The sequence below is a fragment of the Bos mutus genome, chromosome 13 (assembly GCF_027580195.1).
Source record: "Bos mutus isolate GX-2022 chromosome 13, NWIPB_WYAK_1.1, whole genome shotgun sequence".
NCBI lineage: Eukaryota > Metazoa > Chordata > Mammalia > Artiodactyla > Bovidae > Bos > Bos mutus.
In genome coordinates, this window is record NC_091629.1 from 22,970,761 (window position 1) to 22,994,740 (window position 23,980).

Below are 23,980 nucleotides of genomic sequence, written 5' to 3' on the forward strand. Positions count from 1 at the left end.
GGCAAGCTCCCAGCTCGCAGACAAAAGCCCCTAGCAGAGAGCTCAGCCCAAAGCCCAGGCGTGCTGGTTCACTCGGCTGCTGACCAAGGTCCTGAGACAGCACAGAGCCCACAGCCACCCCGAGGACGCCTGTTTCCTACTCTCTGACCCCCTGGGCGCAGCCCCTGCCACCCCAGGGGGATAGAGGAGACAGTGCAAGGCTCCAAGTCCTCAGGCCAGAGCTGGCCAGGCCCTCCGCACTGGGACCGTGCAGATTTCAGGCCCCTTGTTTTGCTGGGTCCTCCCAATCTCATAGGGAGAAGGCAGAGCTAGCAGGACTCCAGGGTCATGGAGAAGCTGCGAACTTGACCCACAGGCCCCCAGAGTAAGGGATGGTCATGTCCCAACATGACCACTTAGGACCAGAGTATTTTCAGAAAGTGCTCTTTAAACGCATGCACGTCTCACCAGCCAGAGAGAACAGCCCCTTGCCCCGCCCCCAGCCCCCAACAAACCAGGCTGGGAGGACCCGCCCCGTGACTGTGCCCACCTTGCCCTGCAGCTGCTGCACCTCCTTCACGTGCTCCCGGTAGCTGGCCTGCATGCGCGCCTGCACGGCCGTGATCTCCTGCTCCCGGGCTACCAGCTGCTTCTTCACTTTGGCCTCCCCGGCGGCTGCCTTGGCCTTTTCTGCTGCCAGCTCCTGGAGAAAGCAGAGGGCAGGGAGGTAGGAGTTCATCAGGTGAAACCAAGGCCAGCACCACCCAGAGCATTTGATAAGCCCCCCACTCCGGCTGTCTGTCCATCCATCCCCCACAAAACACACCATCCCCCCTGGCTTGGAGCCAAGGCCCTAATTCAGGACAGAAACTCGGACTCCTTGTGAATGAAAGGATCCAGGGCTCAGGGCCCAGGGTGCCCTGAGGCCCCGGCCGCCTCCCTGCACCTGCTGCCCCGCAGAGAGGCTGCGCACGGAGAGGAGGCGACAGCCACACATAGCACTTTGCTGGGAAAGCACGGCTGTCACAAGACAAGGGGTGTTGCCAGCCCCTCAGGGACCCGGGCTTCCTCCCCAGGAGAGACGAGGGCAAAAAAACCCAGGTGAGCTGTGACAGGAGCAGCCATGTGCCAACTGCCCCTGAGCAAGACCCCTACCCTGTGTCGGGGTGGCCCAGACCCCCAAGACTGGAGCTCATGGGCACAGCCCAGGCTCTTGGAGTCCTGGGTCTTCACTGGCCCTAGACCCCGGCCCCACCTTGTTGAGCTCCCGCAGCTTGCTCTTGGCGACGGCTGCATCCTCCTGCTCTGTGGCCAGCAGCTTCTCCTTCTCTTCCAACTGGCGTTTCAGAATCACTACAGGGTCGCCCTTCTGAGTGGCCTGGAGAGGCCCACAGAGCCACATTTAACAGGAGGCACGCAGATGCGGGGTTTGAGCCCCAGTCCAGCCCTCAAACCCTGACCCACGAGCAGAGCCCTGGCTGGATGGTGTAGGAGTGGTTCCTTGCCAACCACACACACACGCGGAGGGGAGGTCCCACCTCAGCTGCCCGGCCCGTCAGGCCTTGGGCCCGCGGGTGCAGGAGCTGCTTGAACCCAAAGCTCTGGACCCCGGGGGCAGTTGTGGGGAGCATGGCGTTTCCCTAACCCAGGTTGATGGTGGTCAGGGCCTCTCCCAGGCCTGCTGGAGGCCATTGGCCATTGTTCCCGGCTCAGTGCCCAGCCCTGAGCGGCGGTGTGGGGCCAGCTGAAGTGTGGAGGCTGGGCTGGGGGTGGGGAGGGTGTATTCTGGGTGTACCGGCCTGAGGCCAGGCCTCTCTTGTGGAGGGGTGTGGTCAGCATGACATCCAGCCACTCAAGCCCAGGAGACGGACAGAAGCTCACTGAGCAAAGAGCTCCTGTGACCCCAGGGCCCGTCTCCCCTCAGCGGGGGCCAGGGCTGAAAGAACCCAGTGGCCTTGGGACAGGGACCACCAGGCTGGCTCTCAGAACACTCCCCAGACATCTCTCACCTCTGAGGCACCACAAAATCCTCTAGCAAAATTACCTATGATGCAGGCTCTGTGTAAGGAACAAACGTGCCCCACAGCACTTCCTGGGGGCAGCTCGTGGCCTCTGCACCAGAGGGGGAAAATCCAGACAGGCAAGCATCTTCCCTCCTGCCCCCAAGCCCTGGCCACAAACCAGTGGGCCAGCTCCTGCGCCCGCCTTGATGCCCCTCCTGTAGTGGCAGCTGGGCTGACTCACCCAGCCATCCCAGGAAGGGGCAGCGAGGAGGCAGGTGGAGGGGTTTCAAGGACCTTCTGTGCAGCTGGACAAGCCCCAGGGAGGCCGGGGCCCTGGGACCACGTTGGGTGTGGGGGTGGCCCCTGGCCAGCTGCCTGCAGCTGCAGTGGCACCAAATGTGGCAGGGGGGCCCACCTTGTGCCACGTGTCCTGCACGATGCCCGCCTTGTCGGCCAGAATCTCCATGAGCCGCTGGGCCTCTCCCTCGCTGAGCACCATGCTTCCAACAGCGGAGACCAGCGTCTTGTAGGGCAAGTGTAGAGTGCCATTGGCATCTGGGGGCCCTGTGGATGGAGGGGAGGGTGGGCATCACACACGGGCACAACAGCCAAGCCCAGCATACCCCGGAGCAGGAGCCAGTTGGGGTCCTGCCCAGACAGCACAGAGATGGTCCCCAGTAGAGAAACACTGAGCGTCCCTGGGCTGGAGGAGACAACCCCTGACCTTTTCATCATCAGGAGCAGACGTGGGCAAGGCACACTCTCCCCAGCCAACGGCCCGGTCCAGCTCGGGCTCTCACCACCCAGAGAGGCTCACAGCCCTGCCAAGACCGCCCACCCACTCCGTGGCTCTCGGGTCCAGACTGACCAGCGAGCCCATCAGCCCGACGGCTGCAGCCCCACATTGAGGAGGGGGAAGCCACCTCCCACGTGTCCCGGTCCAGACCCTCTATTTGCAGCTCTCCCCGGATGAAGAGTAAGGCAGGTTCCAGGAGGGATGGCTGGGCCAGCCTCATCCAGGCCTGGCCACCTGCTGGGCTGGGAGCACCTGACTTGTTAGAGGACACAGCGCCAGGTGCCAACAGCCAGCTGTCACCCCTGGATACCCCCAACATCCCTACAAGAGCTCCGCTTTCTCACAGGCCCTCATGCAGCCCCAAAGGCAAGAGGGGGTGAACAGGGACGCCCCTGTTCTCATGCTGCGGCTCCAACCTGCCCTCGGCGGAAAACAGGGCCCCAAACGAGCCGAAACAAAGCAGAGTGGCTGCCCACAGCGGCACCTGCCGCCAAGCCCACCTCGCCAAGGATGAGCGAGGCGGAGGTTTCCATGGCAACACGAAATTCTCTGCCTGTCACAATATTTTCATCACACGTGAAAACACTTGGCAGAATGCCCTTGTAAAGGGGACGAGGGGGTGGGGGTGTGTGGTTGCTACAAGTACCTTCACTCAGAACTTCTTGACCTGCAAAGCTCGGGAATGAAAGATAACCAGACTAACATTCAGGCCTAGAGCTCAAGGTGTCATGGAAACTGGGGGTGGAGGGGTAGCGCCCTTCAGTCTTCACAGTTGTCACTGAAATATGTATGTTAAATAATTTTAATGGAGAACTTCTGCACCCAAGGGGCTTCCGTTGCGGCTCAGCTGGTAAAAAATCTGCCTGCAATGCGGAGACCTGGGTTTGATCCCTGCGTTGGGAAGATCTCCTGGAGAAAGGAAAGGCTACCCACCCCAGTATTCTGCCTGGAGAATCCCACGAACAGTATAGTCCATGGGGTAGCAAAGAGTCGGGCACGACTGAGCACCTTTCACTTACTCACTCTGCACCCAAGAGACAGCTCGAGGACAGCTAAGCCCAGAGAGAAGGAACGAGTCGGATGCAGGCCCCACAGTCAGCGCCTTGGTCTCTGGGCTTCCTCTCCTCTGGTCAGCTGGAAGCCCGATGTTCCTGCCTGGGTTCTCCAGAAGAGGGCGCCCACTGGGTCAGACCTGCCAGGACAGCCTGGCTGAGGCCGGCCACTCAAACCTCCTTCCTGCTCTCTGGACTCAGAGAGGCAGGCCTGCCCCTGAACTGCCCACACGCAGCCACCAGCCTCGCGGGCACCTGCCAGGGGGCTGGTGGTGGGAACAGGAGTGGTTCCCGGAGGGGCACACACCAGATTCTGAAACCTGGTATGAAAAGAAAGAATGTCAAGGATCTGCAAAAATTTTTCATACTGATTGCAAGCTGAAGTGATACAGCATTTGGGGTAAACTGGGTTATGTGAAATACATCATTAAAGCGAATTCCATTTGTCTTTCGTTCGCCTTTCTTAATGTGGCTCACAGTGTATTTCCACCGGACAGACTGGCTACTCTGTTCCAGCCTTGGGGACCCCAAGCACTGCCTGCCCCAGACTGCCTGTCTTCCCAGGCCCAGGAGTGGTCTGGGGAAGGGGACTCAGCAGCTGGACGATGCAGCTATGTGTCCATAAGGAACACCTCTCCCTTCACAGTGTCACCTCAGGGGTCTCACACGTGCGTCTTTTCTGGAGGGCCTGCTGCACAGACTGGGAGAGTGTCATCCTAATACATGTCTGTTAAAACTGTCTCACGTAATTACACTCAATTGTATTAGACTTCCTAATCAAACAAAGTAATACAAAACTTGTAAAGCTATGCAATAGTGAAGTTTACTTCCCCTTGCTCACCCCAACAGAAAATTTCACGGCCTTCTCCACCCCCATATAAATACTTCAAAATTATTTTCAGAGACGTCACGTTATATTTCTCCATTAAGGCTAAGGACGGTACCATCTCTAGTCTCCCCAAATCAGGGGAAGTAAAACTGAAAGAAAAGAACCAAGAAGCAGGAACCTGAGCCCCACGTGAGTGGCATTTATTTCTGGGTTTCAAGGTCTTCTGGCCAAACCCCCAGCCCTAAGCTCAAGCCCACAGGGGCCGGGGACTGGGTATTGGGGGCGGGCGGTAGGCGGCACACTGACCCACACATGGGACTAACATTCCTCCAGCAAACGCTCCAAGGCTAGAAAGAATCCTTGGGGCTGGTAAATCTTAAGGCCCCGAGATAAATCTCTCGAAGACTCAACATCTGTTCTGTGAAGCCACGGGCCTCACCAAGACCATGTGGCCGTGAACTCCCTGAAGACAGGGGCAGCCAAGGCTTTGCGCACGATGGTGCATCTGAAATTCCAGGTGCGGACAGGCCAGAGGCCTAGGGGAGAAAGCAGGTGCCAGGAGGGCAAGGTGGCCAGGCAGGGCCAGTGTCTCATGGAGTCAGTTCAGGGCTGAACCTATCCACGGGCCGGTTTTAGTCTGCAGGTCTGCAGGCAGTGGGTACCCTGTCAGAACAAGGGCCCTGGAGCCCTGAGCTTGAATTCTGGCTCAACTCCTTGCCAGCTGGGCATCCTAGGGCAAGCGGCTTCACCTCTCTGCGCCGATTTCCTCATCCATGAGGAAGGGTGACAATCACTCCTCCCCCACATGACAGGTTAAATGGCAACGCGCTGGGCACAGGGAAAGCACCGCAGGGTCCATGAGCAGGGCCAGGCACACCCCAGACCCGGCCCCTCCCTGAGCAGACAGCACCCCAGGGGGGACTTGTTCCAAGGGGTCCCCTTCCTCTGCCCCCCGATGATCGCTGCAGATAAGTCATGCCAAGCCAGCGCCATGGCCTGTGCCCCTTTAGCCCCTGCCTTGCACACAAGGTCACGGGGGCAGCATGTTTAGAAAAGCTAGGAGCCTGGGTCTCCTTGGGCCCTCAGCCCCGAAGCACACACCACTCGTATAATATGCACAAGCCTCAAATTCCAGAACTGCACTCCCGTCTGTGACCACGCTTGGAGGCTTAATCACCCAACATCACTCCAGTCCTGCAGAGGGCATGGAAGTCTCCCTCTCAGTGTCGACTGGGGGGGTCCCTCGGGGAGAAGCCCGTGAATGGTCTCAGCCAATGGGCGCTTGGTGGGCTCCCCGCGCTGCTTCGGTCCCTGGAAGCCCTGCCCTGCTCATGCCTGGCTCAGCCCATGACAGGGTGACGTCGGAGCTGCTCCAGGAACCGCACTTGCGACAGACAGCTGGGATCCAGCTGGGGTGGTCGCCAGGCCCCAGGATGGTCATCAGGAGGTGCCAGCTCCATGCTGGTCGCTGCTGCAGGTTCCCTAAGCCCTGCCTAGGGGGTCTCCCAACACCAAGTAAGCATCGACTATGTACCCTGCAGTCGGCAAAATGCAGGTGGGAGGGAAGGAGGCAGGAGAAGGAAGGAGACCCCAGACACGGAATCAACAGAGCCCCAAGGACCCCTAGGGAGCGGCCATGGCAGCAACGCTGAGAGGGCTTTTATCGCAGGAGATGCTCATGCCAAATGCTCTGGGCAGAGAGCAGCGAGGGCTGGGGCTCCAGGAAGGGAGGGAGCAGCAAAGACAGGCACCAAAGGCGGCAGAGCAGAGGCAGGCAGGGCTACAGTGGGTCCCAGGCGTCACGGGCCCTGGGGATCCAGGTGTCACCTCGTGGGCAAGGGAGCATCACTTGGGAGTGAGCCGGGTCTGCACCTGAGGACGCCGGGGGACCAGGCAGGTCAGGGACGAATCCAGGCCAGGGGCTGAGCGTGCTTAGGAAACTGGGCGGCGACAGAGACCCTGTGTTAAGCCTGGGGCTCTGAGGGCGGGACACACAGTGCAGTGTCAGGGCTAGGGGAGGACATCCAGACCAGTCCCCAATGCCTCTGCACAGCTGTCATCCCAACTGTGTGGGTGGGGGGCCGTGCATGGTCCCCTGGACAGGAAGCCAGAGTCCAGCCTCGGGAAGCCCTCCAGGACATCCCCAGTCACCTGAGCCATACCCAGGCCACAGGCCCAGGCCCCCAGGAAGGGCCCCCTGCCCTCCTAGAAGCCAGCACTTCTCGACCAATCATGAGACTCAGAGACAAGACAAGCTCCTGACTCCCACTGACCCCAAGGGCAGAGGGCGGCCCCCATTCAGAGTGGCCGGCAGGCCACCCATCTCCAGAAACAGGAACCTGAGCCAGCACCATCACGGCCCCCACCCTCCAGGAGCACGGACAGTGGCCGTGAAGGATTCTCCTGAGCCTTCAGGAAAGGGGTCCCCCCCAGGCCCTCAATGGACGAGCCCCCAGATGCGGCAGAGGCACAGCTGTGGCTCCAGCCGGGTTGAGACTATGGCAGTGGACGGCCCCTGGCAGCACAAAGATGGTCGACTGCAAGCCCGTCTCAGGCCAGAGCCCAGCACCACCCGGGCCGTCTGCCCTGACAGGGTGAGGGCCCTGCACGGTGGTGCACTGGCCCCGGGCACCTCGCATCTCGAGGGCACTGGAGCAAAGCACAAGTAATGTCGAGAGCAACCGTACCCGGGCCTCTGAGTCAGGCCTTCTCATCTGGTTAGAGACAAAAGTCATCTGCTGATAGACTGGGAGCTTGTCCATATAATGATGCCTCATGGAATTTTTTTTTTAATTCTACAAATTGAATGACTTTATTTTTCTCTTTATATACTTTTTGTTACCCCCACACCAATTTTAATAAAATCCATTTTAGATCTGAAAAAAAAAAAAAAGAACACATCACAGTATTTCTTTAAGAAATACAACCCTGGAGGACCTGTGGGCGAGATCCTTCCTCGGGCCTCAGACAGCCATGAGGTCTGACCTACGGCCGGCAGAAAGGACGGGGGACGGACAGCCTTGGGCCCTTGTCCCGGCAACAATGGGAGACCCGGTGCTGCCACGTGTGAGAGGGCTGACCAGGAATGACCGGAAAGCTCTGGAAGAACGTCTTCCAGCAGCTTCTCTAAGGCGTGACAGTGCCGCACTGACACGAGACTCGCCTCCCCAGGGGATGTTTTGTTCTTTTGAAAAAGAAGAAAAGGAAAAGCTGGGTTTGAAGAACTTACACAGAAAGTGAATTAAATAAAGGCTCATGAGCCGGTAGTTTTCTTCAGAGCTTCCAACCCTGAGAAACCGAGTTTAGTTTGAAAGAGAGGATCAAGCATGGTTTCACCAGCCCCCGTATCCTGGGGAGAGGGGCGGGCGCAGATGGAGACCCAGGCCCAGGGTGCCTCACCCCCCCACCCCTTCTGGGAAATCTCAAAACAGACTTGAACTCTAGTTACTGCTGTCAGAGAACAGGCAGAGATACAAGCCCACCTTATAGAACGCTGGGGGATAAACGCATAGAAGGACCCCTGCCCTCACCCCAGGCTGGGGTGCAGCAGGACCCCGGGGTGCAGTTCCTGTCCAGTCATACAGCCTGAGATGGGGCCCTGCAGACTACACACACCTGGAGTGATGTTCTCCTGGCCACTTTGGGTCACAGAACACGGCTCCAGTCCTTCGTTTCCCGGGGTCTGGCAGCAGCAGGAGGCCTCTCACAACACGGAGTTGATGGCCCCAGGATGCAAAAACCTCCTTTCTCTCTCATCCGACCTTAGTGCCCACCGTCAGCTGGATGCCCAGGGGTGGGGACACACTGAGAAGGACTGGCCGCTTCCTTCCTCACCCGGGGCCCCCAAAGAAGCAGGAGGCCCTCTCGCTGCTCAGAGGCCACTCAGGGTCCTGCGGTCAGGGCTGGGCTGCCTCCTGACACCCAAAGGGGTGCAAGCTCCACCATGGTCCAATGAGGGCCTGTTTCCTCAACTCACAGACAAATGTGGAATTTTTCTCTCCCACTAACAAGAATACATGTTATAGAAAAACTAGAAAGTGTAGATGGGTGAAGGGAAGAAAATAAGTCACTCACAGACCTCCCCTCAAAGACGGCCTTTCTCCCACGTAGACCTGTGAGCATATGACTCGTGGGGCCTAAGGGCATCTCCACATCCCAGAGGCTGGCGGGGCCCAACTGGTATGGTCTCTGGCCCAGGGTTTAGGCCCAAGTCTGCAGGATGGATGGCATTTGGCATAAAGCCAGGGCACAGAGTCTAAGAGGAGGGCCCCCCAGGCGCCCTCCTGCCCCCCTCCCCACCTCAGTGACACCCACAAACCAAGCCCCCTGGCAGCATAAGGGCTCGGGCCCAACTCAGAAGGTGCCTCCTGTCCAGCCCAAGCCTGTGTGTCCGGTTCAGGGGGCCTGGTCTGCGCCACGTTCACGTGGACGCGAGTCCAGGAGCTGGAGAGACAGCCCTGTCAAGAGGGTCCCAAAGCACACCCACAGCCACACACTTCCTGGGCAAGAAGCTGCTTTCCTGACCAACGCAGACGCTAGCTGCGGTGACTCTCAAGACAGCAAACCAGGGGAGGCCTGGATGGTGCCACCAACGCTCGGGAGCTTCAATTCCAGAAATTTCTACTTCACAAGGATTCCATGAATTCCCTCTTCTCCAGACAGTGGGAAGAGAACCCAACCTTCTGTTTCATAACCAAGTGTTTTCCTCTAGTCCACACCTGGGTTCCTAATGGCCTCCAACGTTACCTGCATCTCCACACAGCCACGTGAGATGCTCACGTGGGCTCATCACTGAGGGGACCGTCCGCCGTGCCAGGCCTTTGGTGGGCAAGGTGGATGGGGCTGTCTCCCTAAGTTAAAAACGCACCTGCCTTCTGATGAAGCAGCAACACATCTAGGACCTGACGCTATGGAGACCCTCACCTGGTGGGACACGGACGTCACTGAGGCAGTTAATTTTAGCAGCAACAGAAGGGCTCACTGCTTCAGAGCATTTAAATACATTACATTATGCTCAGGCCATGGACGACAACACAGTCTATTCAGGACCATCCTTCTTCCTGACCTGCTGGCCTCGGGCCAGCACCCTATTGTCATTCCAACAGTTTGAGAAAGTGTTCACATATCAGTCAGAACCAGCCTTCCAACAGTCACTTAAAAATCTATTCAGTATTCTTACTTATTTTTCCCTCAAGAGGCGACTTTCAAGCCCATTGAAATTTTGGCGGGAAGAATAATAAACTACTAAGTAACCAGGGAGTGATAATCATTCTATCATGTATAATCTTTCTTGTCCTGAACCGCAGTATTTTTTCCTGTTCAAACTTCCTCTTATCCTACACCTCAGGTGAGCGGCTTTGTGGGTTCACACAGGTCAAAAGTTAGGTCTTCCTCCCAACAACGCTTTTTGTTACCTGCCAATTCTGCCTTCCTTTCTAATGTGAAGTTTCTGTTTCATACCTTATTTCAAATGTCCACGGCCTTACAGGGTCATGATGATCCCAGGAAGCTCTGATGCAGGAGAAGCCAGAGAACAGACCAGCTCTCACCTACATCTCTGCCGTCTGCCTCCAGGGCCCTTGGCCCCGGGTCAGGTACAGCATTGCCTTGAAGACAGGGAAGTGTGCTCCCTCCACCCGTGGGGCCAGGGCCAAGGCTGAGTGGGTTTTTAAAGGGCCTGAGAGGTTGTCATGACCTGTGGGGCAAACGTAGGCTGGTCCCTGAACCTCACACAGAGCACAGTGTGGTCTGAGAGAATGTTCCCCCAGCAGAAAAGCGGATACAGCTTCAGAAAAAGACAAGAGAGGGGAGACAGCAACAAACAGAGGGCTTGCCTAACTTGGCAGAGACCCCAACATTTCAGGCCCCTAAGATGCCTCACCAAGACAAATGCAATTAATCTTCCGAGTTGACTAATGGCTAATCTAAGAAAGAAAGAAATCTAGCAAGAGAAAAAGAGAGAAAGGGGACGGAGGGAGCAAGGAAACACTGGACTACTCTATCAAGTGAGGGGTGGACATGAAACAGGAACTCACAGGTCGAGTTTCTACAGTGATCTGCTCTGAAAAGGTAATGGGAAATCCATGTTCTATGCATTATCTAACAACATGTGTATCTGATACATAATATCTATTTTAATGTTCTATAATGCTCCCTCCCACAACTGGGATGGGAGGTAGCAAAGAGGGAAACCTGGAAGGCAGGGGGTGTGGACACCACTGCTTCTTAGGAATAGCATCCTGCTGTCATTCACTCAATAAACATGGAGAAAAGAACAAAGCTATGCTAAAGCACCGCGGGAGGCAAGAATGCAGAACAGGCTGACAGAACGCTGCCAGACTTTCAAGAGAGACTGCAAGACACAGAACTGTTCTCGTTCTTGACAGTGTGGTAGAGGGAATTGTCACCTCTTCCGAACTCACACCTTTCCCCACTGGACTTCCTCTTGTTGACTCAGCCTCAGTCTCACAACTTGCTCTAGGCAACAGGACCCTGGTTTGAGAAGCGCCTTTTTACAGCTCTGCCACAACCATGAGAAGGTCCTCTGCCCTCGAGAGTCACTGATGCCTTGGCCTGGGCCCCAGAATGAACACGTGGAAGTTGACCCACAAGTCAACCTGTGGCAGGAGCCAAACTAGTTAGAGGTAACACAGACCAGTCAACTTCCACCCAAATCAACAGAAACATGAGCAAGAATGAATGACTGATGCTGCAGGGCCCTCAGTTCGGGGATGTTTGTTATGCAGCCTTGTTGTGGCAATAGCTGACTGATACAGATGGCTTCCCCACAGGGAATCTACAAGCCACTTAGAGACAGCTCGTCTCTCCACATTAACAAAGAAACCAAAGCTACTTACCAGGCTCACCCTTCTTCTTTGACCCAGACTTCTTCTTTGCAGGAGCCTCTTGCTTTGGTGCTTCCTGGCTCTGGACCATGTCTGCATTTTTGCCCTGGGTAGGAGCTGACTCTGCCTTTTTACCCTGATTGGCAGATGCATCCACCTTCTTGCCCTGGTTGGGGGACCCTTCTGACTTTTTGCCTTGGTTTGAAATTCCCTCTGCCTTTTTCCCTTGATTTGGGGTCCCATCTGCTTTTTTCCCCTGGTTCGCAATACCCTCCACCTTTGTGCCCTGATTAGCAACTGAATCTGCCTTTTTGCCCTGATTCTGGCCTGCCTCCACTTTTCTGCCCTGGTTCTGGGCCCCCTCTGCCTTCTTGCCCTGGTTCTGGGCTCCCTCTGCCTTCTTGCCCTGGTTCTGGGCCCCCTCTGCCTTCTTGCCCTGATTGGGGGTCCCTTCTGCCTTCCTACCCTGGTTCTGGGCCCCCTCTGCCTTCTTGCCCTGGTTGGGGGTCCCGTCTGCTTTTTTACTCTGGTTTTGAACCGCTTCTACCATTTTGCCCTGGTCCAGGGTACTCTGCTCTTTTCTGCCCTGATTCTGGTTCCCCTCTGCCTTTTTTCCCTGATTCTGGTTCCCCTCTGCTTTTTTGCCCTGGTTCTGGGCCCCCTCTGCTTTCTTGCCTTGGTTCTGGGCCCCCTCTGCCTTTTTGCCCTGGTTCTGGGCCCCCTCTGATTTCTTCCCTTGGTTCTGGCCCCCCTCTGCCTTTTTGCCCTGGTTGGGGGTTCCCTCTGATTTCTTTCCCTGGTTCTGGTTCCCCTCTGCCTTCTTGCCCTGGTTCTGGGCCCCCTCTACCTTCTTGCCCTGGTTTTGGGCCCCCTCTGCCTTCTTGCCCTGGTTTTGGGCCCCCTCTGCCTTCTTGCCTTGATTCTGGGCCCCCTCTGCCTTCTTGCCTTGATTCTGGGCCCCCTCTACCTTCTTGCCTTGGTTCTGGGCCCCCTCTGATTTCTTGCCTTGGTTCTGGGCCCCCTCTGCCTTCTTGCCTTGATTCTGGGCCCCCTCTGTCTTCTTGCCTTGGTTCTGGGCCCCCTCTACCTTCTTGCTCTGGTTGGGGGTCCCCTCTGATTTCTTGCCTTGGTTCTGGGCCCCCTCTGATTTCTTGCTTTGGTTCTGGGCACCCTCTGATTTCTTGCCTTGGTTCTGGGCACCCTCTGATTTCTTGCCTTGGTTCTGGGCCCCCTCTGCCTTCTTGCCCTGGTTCTGGGCCCCCTCTGCCTTCTTGCCTTGGTTCTGGGCCCCCTCTGATTTCTTGCCCTGATTCTGGGCACCCTCTGATTTCTTGCCCTGGTTCTGGGCCCCTTCTGCTTTCTTGCCCTGGTTCTGGGCACCCTCTACCTTCTTGCCCTGGTTCTGGGCCCCCTCTGATTTCTTGCCTTGGTTCTGGGCTCCCTCTGATTTCTTGCCTTGGTTCTGGGCCCCCTCTGATTTCTTGCCCTGGTTCTGGGCCCCCTCTGATTTCTTGCCCTGGTTCTGGGCCCCCTCTGCCTTCTTGCCTTGGTTCTGGGCCCCCTCTGCCTTCTTGCCTTGGTTCTGGGCCCCCTCTGCTTTTTTGCCCTGGTTCTGGGCCCCCTCTGCCTTCTTGCCTTGGTTCTGGGCGCCCTCTGCTTTCTTGCCTTGGTTCTGGGCGCCCTCTCCCTTCTTGCCTTGGTTCTGGGCACCCTCTCCCTTCTTGCCTTGGTTCTGGGCCCCCTCTCCCTTCTTGCCCTGGTTCTGGGCCCCCTCTCCCTTCTTGCCCTGTGTAGAGCTAGTAGCAGGGGCACTACCTTTGGCGCCCACTGGGGACACCACCACCATAGGCACCTCCTTGGGAGCAGCTTCCAAGATGGCAGCCTTTGAGGCAAGAACCTGGATGGAATTCACTACAGAGCTGACTGCTGGTTCCACCTTTGCCACTTTTTTCTCCTTCTTCTTTTTGTCCTTTGGGGAAGAAGCCAGCTTCTCTTGAGGCATGGCTGATACTGTGGCTACAGGGGCAGTGACCACAGGGGACTGGACTGAGGTTGGAGCCACCGCCACTGCAGGTGCCCACACTGGGTCCTTGGGGAGGATGGTCACTCCAGGGGTGGGCTCATGGTCAGGTATCTTCCCGTTGGGCTTCTCCTCCTTTTTCTTGGTCTTTCCTTTCTTCTCCACTGTCTTCTCCTTCTTCTTCTTCTCCACTTTCTGGTGGTTGGTCTTCGCCATTTCCTTGCGCTGGTTGGCCAGAGCTTCTTCATACGACGTCTCCTTCATGGAGAAGGTTGACACGAGGAAGATGCCGATGGCAGAAACAACCATGAATCCACCAAAGACCACAACCCCCAAGGTCTGAGTGTCGTAAATATCCATCCTGGCTGGTTTTCCTTTCACCTGCCAAATACATACACGGCAGTTACTTTCTGTAGAAACCGAGGCATTTGACAGTCACCGTCCCCACTCGCAGCACCTAACATATGGTTCCACTAATCCTTCAGACTGATAAAATCAAAGAAGAAACAAACCAGGCAATCTCTGCTGTCACCTGTTCTCCCTGCCCCCTCAGAAGTGAGCAACTTTTACACAAGCTGGGACACATGAAGCCATGGAGAGATGGCAGCAGGCAGCTCCATGACCAGGGCATGTGGCGCCCATGCGACTCAGGAGCCGTGACCCCAGGTCAAGATGTTCCCCACCACAGGGTCAAAGATGCACATGAACACAAGCACGGGCAGTGTTAGGTAACTGGAAGTGGTAAGGACTGTGTCAGAGTGCCAACTACATCAGGAGCAGGAGTCACCCGGTCACAGGTGATGACTGCAGAAACGTGAGCACTAGGTTGATGTATCTTTTGCCTTCTCATATCAGGACAGATTTTTCCCCTCCTCAACTCAAGTTGACTGATATTAAGAATACCATGTGAGTCAAATCAAACACAGCTGCTGGCTCTCGCTCACAGCATCCAGGCCAGCGGGTCTCATGAGCGCTCTTTCTCTGCTGCCCCCTTTTCCCCAGGCCTGATAAACACAAGTACCCACCCAGGGGCAGAGATGAGAACCTGCACATTACAATCCCAAAGGTGATCAACGTGTGGTGAGGAAAATCGGAGCCTGTGAATCCGCACATTAGGAAACAGGAAATATCAGTCCTGGGAGGCTGACCAAGTAAGACCTCAGGTCTGAATTCCACATCCAGAGGCTGCAAAGAGGGAGGGGGACAGCGTCACCAGGTCCACTCCTCACCTTGGGGAGAGGACCCTTTGTCTGTTGACACACTCCCAACCACGAGTATGAACTACCCTTCTCGCTGGCTGGGGACCAAAGTCCACAAGGTTGGAGGTGGCCAGGTCCACACCCAACAGCTGTCAGCCGGGCTATACCTGACTTCAGCGAGGAACTCCAAGGGGTCTGTTTCTTGGATACACTCAACGTTTACCAACTAATTTTGCTGCTGGTATCATAGTTCCAGTCCCTGACCTGGGGTCAGACCTGACCTGCTGACCCAGGAGGACCAGCAGTGCAGTAGCTATGGGAACGCGTGTGTGAGAGGCTGGGGGAGGGCAGGGGCAAAGGAGGAGAGCTAAGCGGTCCCCCAAATCTCTGGAGCTGGGATAGGCCAGGCCCAGGCTTCTCAGTGGCTTAAAATGAGATTTCTCTTCCTGTGCGAGTGGGGGCTTCTAAACAGCCATGGAATCCAAATTTTGACATTAGCGGGTTTGAGAGGAGGGACTGAGCTCAGCATCCTATTCTAAGGAAAATCACTCTCATCGTAGGAAAAACGTATGACTTTGCTGTCTTTCCACGAAACCCCTGCAGGAGGAGGGTGGACTATGTATGCCCTGCTCTCCAGGGCAGCACCTTCCTCAGGGGCAGCTGGACACTTACCTCTCCCAGATTGTTGCCGGGGCCTGCAGCTCTGAGTCAAACTCCACATCCTCGTCCACAAGCCCGAGGGGGCTCATGGAGCCTCCAGGTCTTGGGGCAGTGAGTTCTGACCTCTGGCCATGGGTGCCACACACACAGAGGTCAGGAGCCTTCGGGACCACACTCACAGCTGAGTGTGAGGGTGAGGACAAGAAGCTGGAAGGTTCCACCATCCCCTTCTAATCCCTGCTGTTCGGTGGGCGTCCACAACTGAAATGCTGGGTCCTCACAAGGACCCCTCAGAACTCTGCCAACATGGACATGCTTCAGGTATGAGGCAATAGCATAATCATGACATCATCCTATTTAGGTGACAAAAGTCCTCCGACCTACTGTGCAGCACAGGAAACTCTACCCAATATCCAGGAAAAGAACCCGAGAAAGAGTGGATACAAAACCCCTCTGCAACATTCTTCTCCAGAGGCAGCACCTGGCCAGGGGCCCGGGTCATGCGGCTGCGGGTCTGCAAGCCCTGGGTCCCCAACGTGCCCTGGCGGGCAGGTCCCATGGAGGCCCTGGGCCCCCAGCCCCCAGGACAGGCATTGCCCTGCCCCATCTCAGCTCCCCCACCACTGCCACCCCCAACTTCATCCCCTTTCTAGCACCATGGATTCTGCAGCCGAGTGGTTTGGGCAGAAAAGCCATGGATGAAAAGCTGGCTTTGGCTCTCAAGTTAGGCAAACACAGGATACAAGATATTCTCTGTCGGGGGCAGAGTGGAGAGAAGCCAGCTGCGAGAGTATTTCCCTCTGCATGGGCAGACGGACATCTGAGGCCATCACTTCCTACGCTTCCAAATACACTCAAGGTCAGTCTTCGAGGTTAGCCTGCCAGGTGCTCCACACACAGTCAAAGGACCCTGGCAGAAACCTCCCACAAGGTTTTCCACTAGACTGTGCTGTGTGCCGTTGCATCCCGAGTGGGCTGACCACAGAGAATCTGTGCTGTTGATCCCAGAAACTTCTATGAAATGTACACGTTTATTTACAACGGCCGATCTGCTTAGTGTGTGAAGCAGAAGGCCAGCCAGCACAGGGAACAGACGGCCACCCCGAGGCTCAGGAACCACTCCCAGGCTCCATGGCTGAAACCCTGGGCCCACCTTGGAGGTGCTGAGGGCATGGCTTTCTTCTGCTCCTGGCAGTAAGGACTGGGGAACAGAGGTTGTGTGGACACCCCAAGCATGGACTACTGTTGCTGATTCACTCAGTCTGACCAGGCTAGTGCAGTTTAGCGAGGTCAGTCCAATCTGGCAACAGGGATTTGGGGTGGTTTTGCAAAAGGACTCTCAACAGCACTCCTGGGGCTGGGTTGTGTCACCACCCAGCTGTGCCATGGGGGGCCATGTGTGGGCACTCCGAGAAACTATAGCAGGGGGTGGGGAGGGGGGTGTCAAAGAGACCCAGCCCCATTTCCTGGGTGTAAGGTGACTTACCAGGAAGGCACAAAACTAAAACAGAATGACAACAGAATAGGGACGTTAGCAGATATGACTGCATCATCAAGTATCTCAAATATACAGAAGATTAAGAAAAATACTCTGAAAGTCCATTTATCCACCACCCAGGTTTAGCAAATCCAAACGTTTCCCCCATTTACTTTAGATAAACATTCAGTGTCTCATCTTTCCTTCCACAGAGGACCAACACCCAACGTGCCCCCAAGCTCACCCATGGGTGCCCACCGGTCAAGCCCAGGACCACCCTGGCAAGGGCTGCATGGGACCAGCCCTGCGATTGTCACTGGGCAACATTTTATCCTCCAGAACACACCATTGGCCCAGGGTGGGCACTGTGCCACCAGATGCTGCCAACTGCTCCCTGGGGCAACACGAGGCCCCATCCTCCCCTCACCCTCTAGACATGCCCCCGCCAGATGCCAGTGATGCTGGGCCTCCCACGGAGAAAAGCATTTCACGCTTCTCCTGTGATGTAGCCTGCTCACATGCTTGGCCTGTCTTCTGAAGGGCTGCCTTTTTCTTTGATTTATAGGTGTCCTTTACATAGCTTGGATATGAACCATTTGTTGTTTTCAATGTATCCAAGTCTGTGGAACTGACTCCTTGGGAAACACCCTGATGCTAGGAAAGACTGAGGGCAAGAAGAGACAGCGGTGGTAACAGAGGATGAGATGGTTGGACGGCATAACTGACTCAACAGACATGAGTTTGAGCAAACTCCAGGAGATGGTGAAGGACAGGGAAGCCTGGTGTGCTGCCGTCCATGGCGTTGTGCAAAGAGCTGACGTAACTTAGCAACTGAATAACAAGTCTTTGGTTTCATTTTAAACCATCTTGTTTTTACAGTGTTTTCTTGTATCACAGCTATTGCCTCAGAGTCTGGAGCTGCCCAGGTGGCACTAGTGGTAAAGAACCCACCTGCCAATGCAGGAGATGTAAGAGACGCAGGTTCAATTCCTGGGTCGGGAAGATCCCCTGGAGGAGGGCATGGCAACCCACTCCAGTATTCTTGCCTAGAGAATCCCATGGACAGGGGAGCCTGGTAGGCTACAGTCCATGGGGTTGCAAAGAGTTGGACACAACTGAGCGACTTAGCACACCAGCCACAGAGTCAAAGATAATCTGTTTCCTTTTTCTTTTAAGGAAAAAACTTTTGCTCTCCTTTCAATCTAAATAATCACTCAGTCGTGTAAAGAGGCAATGCACTCCCAGGGGCCAAAACTTGAAAGGCACAAAACAGCTGATACAGAGTGAAAACCTCCCTACACCCCTGCCTCAGCCACCCAGGTCCCAGCCACTGGGAGAGAAGCCCTTTACTGTTTTATTTTCTGCCACACACTTCAGAAAGCTTTTCGTAGTTTGGTTTAATCACCTGGGATTTACTCTGGCATATGACAGGAAACAGTGTCAGCTTCTCTCATGGCTTAAATTACCTGGCACCCCTTCTGAACTGGTCCACTCTCCTCCCTTCTCCTCCTTGCACAGTTGCCTCTGTGCCACCAGGTCTGATGGACTTACACTCTGTCCCACCTGCATACTTATCTGTGCCCAGCATCAATACCACATTTTGGCCCACGCATCCCCTCCAAATCCCAATTCCATCGGGATTTTTGAAACAGACTGAATTTACAGATGAAGGTGGGGACAGCTGACTGTACACCATGGGAACTGTCACTGAACAGAGCGTGTAGCACTCCACTTATTTAAATATCCTTTTATATTATACTTGCAAAGAGCTTTAATGATCTCTATAGAAAGTCTTACACGTCTTTTTTGTTTTTAAGGTTATTGCTATTTTTAAGTGTACAAGAAAAAGATACCTTTTTCTATTTCTAGCTACAGGCATCCAGCAAAGTTATTCATATTTGCACGTGTGTTGTTTACCCAGATATTACGCTAAACTTTCCTCAAATACAGGAGTTTATGGATTCTCTTCAAGAAAAAAAAAAATCACCTATGAGAAAAGACAGCCGTTTCTTGCTTTCTAAGCCGTATCATAGCATCTCTTTTTCTCATGTCCCTGAGCCCGGCAAGAACTCTGAGCAGGCTTGCTGGTCTTGTCGCTGAGTCTCCATTTCTGATGTGTCACTATTCGATGCTGTGTTGGTAGAAAACTTTTTATGAGTGTCAGGTTAAGCTGTCTTATATTCCTAGTTACCTTTCCTTTTTAATAACTGGGCATTAAGTTTGAACAAGTGCTTTTTCTTTATCACTCGACATTTTCTCTAATCTGAAATGGGTTGAACTAAAATAACATACATTCTAGTGTTAACTCACAGATGGTTCTGAGTGTGTAGACACTTCTTGATGGTGAGTCTTTTCCTTCATAATCCCTCACTAGATTTGGTCTGTTGACATTTTTCTGGGGGATTCGGGGGGGTGAGCTCTCATGTGAGGGGAGGCAGAATCGTCCTCAGACTGTGCTTCCACAGTCTTGGCAGCAAGGTCGCCTCAGTCTCATAAGCTGAGGATCACCCCTTTCCCTCTGTTCTTTGCAGATTCAGAAGAAATGGCCTGTAAAACCGTCAGAGTCTGGTTTTTCGCGATCTGTTCCTGGAGGGGGAGGAGTGGGTATAGAGCTGCTTTTTTAAAAAATTGAAATATAGGTGCTGTATAAGATTATATAAGTTACAGATGTACATCATAGTGATTCACAATTTTTAAAGGTTTTTTAAGTATAAAACTGCTCCATCCATAGTTATTATAAAAGATTGGTTATGCTCCCCATGTTGTACAATATACTTTTAGGGCTTGTTTTATTTCATTTTATTTTTGTAGCTTATTTTATACCTCTTAATCCCTTTTCCCTGTCCAGCCCCTCCCCCTTCCCATCCCCCCACTGGTAAACACTAATTTATTTCCTATTATCTGTTAATCTGCTTCTTTTTTGTTATATTCACTAGATTGTTGTATTTTTTAGATTCCACATATAAGTGATAGCACACGGTATTTTTCTTTCTCTGTCTGACTCATCTCACTTCACACAATACCCTCTAGGTCCAGCACCCTCTAGGTCCACCCATGTTGTGGCAAATGGCAAAATTTCATTCTTTTTCTAATGGCTGAGTAGTATTCCATCAGTATTTCACTATATATAATATACGTATCTGACATCTTTATCCATCTGTCTGTGGACATGCATGTTGTTTCCCCTCTAGACTATTGTAAATACTGTTGCTAGGAACACTGGGGTGCATGTGTCTTTTTGAACTAGTGCTTTTGTTTTCCTTCTGATACATACCCAGGAGCAGAACTTCTGGGTCATATGGTTGTTCTATTTTTAGTTTTTTGAGGAACCTCTATACTCTTCTTTTCCACAGTGGCTGCACCAATTGACATCCCCACCAACTGTGTATGAAGGTTCCCTTTGGTAGAGAGCTGACTTTAACCGCTATTTCAATTTCAGTGATGATTCCAGGACCCGTTTATGGGTTTGTGATTCAGTCTACATAATTAATTTTCATCACTCCTTCTAACTTTCATTGGTTCCTTCTGTTCTTTCTAACTGCTTGACATGAACATTTATAAACTTTCAGGCCTTTTTTTCTTTTTTCTTGTAGGAAACATTTAAGGTAATAAGTTTTCCTGTAAAGTATTACTGTAGCTTCATCCTCCAAGCTACAATGCACTATTTTCATCGGTGCTCAGTTTGAAGTATCTTCCAGTTCCCAAAAGACCTCTGACTCACAAAGTGGCAGCGTTAACTTAACATTCCTAACATTCTTAACATTTCTAACATGTGAGGGCTTTGAATTACCATCAACAATCCTAATTCAACTGCACTGTCCATCAGAGGATCCATTCTGTGTGATACAGGTCGAAGCTTTTACACTTGTAACCATGATCCAGGAAGATAACTTGACCCAGGACACATATATGCACCCTCTTATATGCACAATATGTATGAAAGTGAAAATGAAGTCGCTCAGTCGTGTTCGACTCTTTGTGACCCCATGGACTGTAGCCTGCTAGGTTCCTCTGTCTATGAGATTCTCCAGGCAAAAATACTGGAGTGCGTTGCCACTTCCTTCTCCAACAGTACGTATGTTGCTGCTGCTGCTAAGTCGCTTCAGTCGTGTCTGACTCTGTGCGACCCCATAGACAGCAGCCCACCAGGCTCCCCCGTCCCTGGGATTCTCCAGGCAAGAACACTGGAGTGGGTTGCCCTTGCCTTCTCCAATGCATGAAAGTGAAAAGTGAAGTTGCTCAGTCGTGTCCGACTCTTAGCGACCCCATGGACTGCAGCCCACCAGGCTCCTCCGCCCATGGGATTTTCCAGGCGAGAGTACTGGAGTGGGGTGCCATTGCCTTCTCCAACAGTATGTATATGAACATATAAATAATAAGACTTTCATGAAACAGTAACTCAGTATTTGCATGTGTCATGCACTGGTATCTACTAAGCCATCAACATTTTTTTAAAGTTTTTCACAACAAATTAAATTGACTTTGAGGGTCATGACACGCTGGGCCTGCAGTCTGATAAAGCACTGGCTTGGATTATGGTGTTGGGGTGTTTTGCTAGATTGTGGTCAGCTTTTACGAACATGTCCTATGGCAAAGACTGCAGGCAGAAGGAGAAGGTGGTGGCAGAGGATGAGATGGCTGGATGGCATCACCGATTCAATGGATGTGAACTTGGGCAAACTCCAGGAGATGGTGAGGGACAGGGAGGTCTGGCGTGCTGCAGTCCATGAGGCTGCAAAGAGTCGGACTGAGAGTGACTGAACAACCACAATGTACCCTGTGGACTGAAGGCCGCATGTTCCAGTGTATAACCTTCTGTAGAACCCCATTCATTTTCTGTCAATTTAATCTAACAGCTATTGAGAGCTTTAAGAATCTCCCTCCATGAGCATGGATTTGTCAGTTTCTCCTGGGAATCTGTCAATCTGTGCTTTATTGGGAGGGCATCTTATTAGAATATAAAATCACCCTGCACACGTGAGGGGCTGCAGTCAGCGTCTCCTCCAGAACCGGGCGCCCTGCTGCCCACCCGCACCACTTCTCTGGCCTCTCCGGCGTCCTGCCTGGTGGCTCGGGGTGTCTGCCCTGGTGGTGTCTGTGTCAGCAGGCACGGGAGCCACCGGTGACACTGTCGCCAGAACAGGTCGGGCCGCCGTGTCCTCCTGCAGACTCGGCTCCCCTGACCTGCCTTCGTCACACCATTTGCTTCAGAAAGCTGAGTCAGGTTTTGGATCGTTCCCCAAGGCCACAGGCCCATTTCTGACGCTGGCGTTAGTGTATCAGTACAGGGAGCTCTGAGGTCCTCCGTGGCCATGTGCTGTGTCCATCACTTGAAGTCAGTCTTGTGTTTGTTTGTTTGGGGTCAAGGAAGGTTTTGTCTTGAACAAAACTTATGAAGAAATGCACTGAAGGCGGAGCTCTCCTAGGCATGTTCACCCCTGTGCCCACTGTGGCTGTGACTCAGAGTGCAGAGCCACAGTCCTGAGCATTTGCCTTATTTTAAGTGTATGATGAAGACCCTTCTTCAGTCATTAAAGAATGTGTCTTTAATACGAAAAAAAAAAAAAAAAATCAGAACTGTGACATCTTCCTAATAAAGTGTCTACTATTTTATCCTCTATTATAAAGTGATCCTCTTTATCCCTAATGATTTTTTTTCACTTCATTGTCTGATTATTTTAAAAGTTACATCAATTTCTGGGGAGGGTTAATATTGGCCTAGAATCATTTTCTGTTCTTCACTTCCAACCTTTCTGGGGTCATGTTTTAAGTGGAACTCTTAAAAATAGCATATAGCTGGATTTTATATTAAGACGAGCATGGCAATTTGTCTTTGTAACTGGTAGGTCCAGTTCATCAACATCTACTGTGATTTGCTGTGTATTTGGACTCATTTACACCTTCATCTTGTTATTCTTGTCTACAGTACTTTTTCTTTGCTTATTCCTCACTTATTTTCTTATTTTGCATTCCACTAGACATCTTGTCCTCTGCATTTGAAAGTTACACTCTTCTGCTTTTGTGTGTGTCTATGTGCAAGTGCTCTTTTAAAAAATTGTGATTAATAAAAAAAAAAATGTGATTAAAATGCCTTTTCCCCTTACATTCTCTTAACACACACACCTGACAGCAGACACTTCCCAGCAAAGGGAGCGCCACAGAAGGCTTGGGTCTGGGGCCTCCATGAAGAGGGGTTCCTTTCCCCCCAAGCTGCTTCTCCCTCACACACACCTGGACCACCTGCAGGTACTCTGCAGTTCCAGACACTCATGCTTCTATTTCCCAAATGGTCCCCCGTCTGTCTGCTAGTCACTGCTTCCTGCGTCGCAGGCCTCCTGCATCTCTGAATCTCCCCAAAGCACATCCTTGACCACCTGGTTCATCAAGAATCTCCTCTTAGCAACATTCTCAGTTCTTGCAGCCCTGAAAGGATTTCTTTCCTTCACTGTCATTCACCATGAATGGTTAGCTGAGTACAGAATTCCATGCTGAGAGTTACTTACTCTCACCGCTTTGAAGATACTGTTTTATTTCTCTCTTTTTTTTTTTGGTGGGGGGGAGGGGCGGACGTGCTTAGTATTAAAAGGCATGTTGTCAATTTATCATTTATAAGACCTTTTAAAAAAAAGATCTCATTACTTTTAAGATCCATCTTTTGGGTTCTGAGGATTCAACAAAACCTTTAGGTATGTAGTTCTTTTTAATCGTCTAATTCAGGCTCACCGTGCTTTCTCACGTTTCATGGGTTCTGGGGAGCAATGCTCCTGCTTTTCTTCAGTAACTCCTAACTGCACCTCAACCTCTGCCACCACTCAGGAGAGATGCTCGGACTTGTGTTCCACTTCACCGATTGTCTCTTCAGCTGAATCTAACCAGCTCTGTAATCAATCAGTCCTTTGAGGTTCTTTTTTTTTTTTTCCCCAAGTTTGCCTTGTTTTTTCCCTGGTGCTATTTTTTCCCCATTATTGGTTTTCAGTACTTTTATACCTCTTAATAGTGTCTCTGGGGGATTTTATCAGTGGTAATCCTGTCTGGTCTGAATTTCAGGCTTGTCTCCAAAGAGCTATTTTATCTCTGCTTCAACAAGGCCTTAGGAGAAAGCAGCAGTGAGGACAGAGTT

General features: G+C 52.8%; 1 protein-coding gene across 3 annotated transcripts in view; it reads right to left on the minus strand.

Moving 5' to 3' along the window:
- The window catches only part of RRBP1 (ribosome binding protein 1), a 48,182-nt gene that overhangs the window by 13,211 nt on the left and 10,991 nt on the right, over positions 1–23,980 (minus strand). For all 3 annotated transcript variants that reach the window (XM_070381119.1, XM_070381118.1, XM_070381117.1), the window contains 4 exons: positions 11,517–13,905; positions 2,398–2,546; positions 1,235–1,357; positions 530–682 (listed from right to left, as the gene is read on the minus strand). In XM_070381119.1, the coding sequence (XP_070237220.1) occupies positions 530–682; positions 1,235–1,357; positions 2,398–2,546; positions 11,517–13,884 (2,793 nt within the window). In that variant the 5' untranslated portion in view covers positions 13,885–13,905. The remainder of the gene's footprint in view (positions 1–529; positions 683–1,234; positions 1,358–2,397; positions 2,547–11,516; positions 13,906–23,980) is intronic.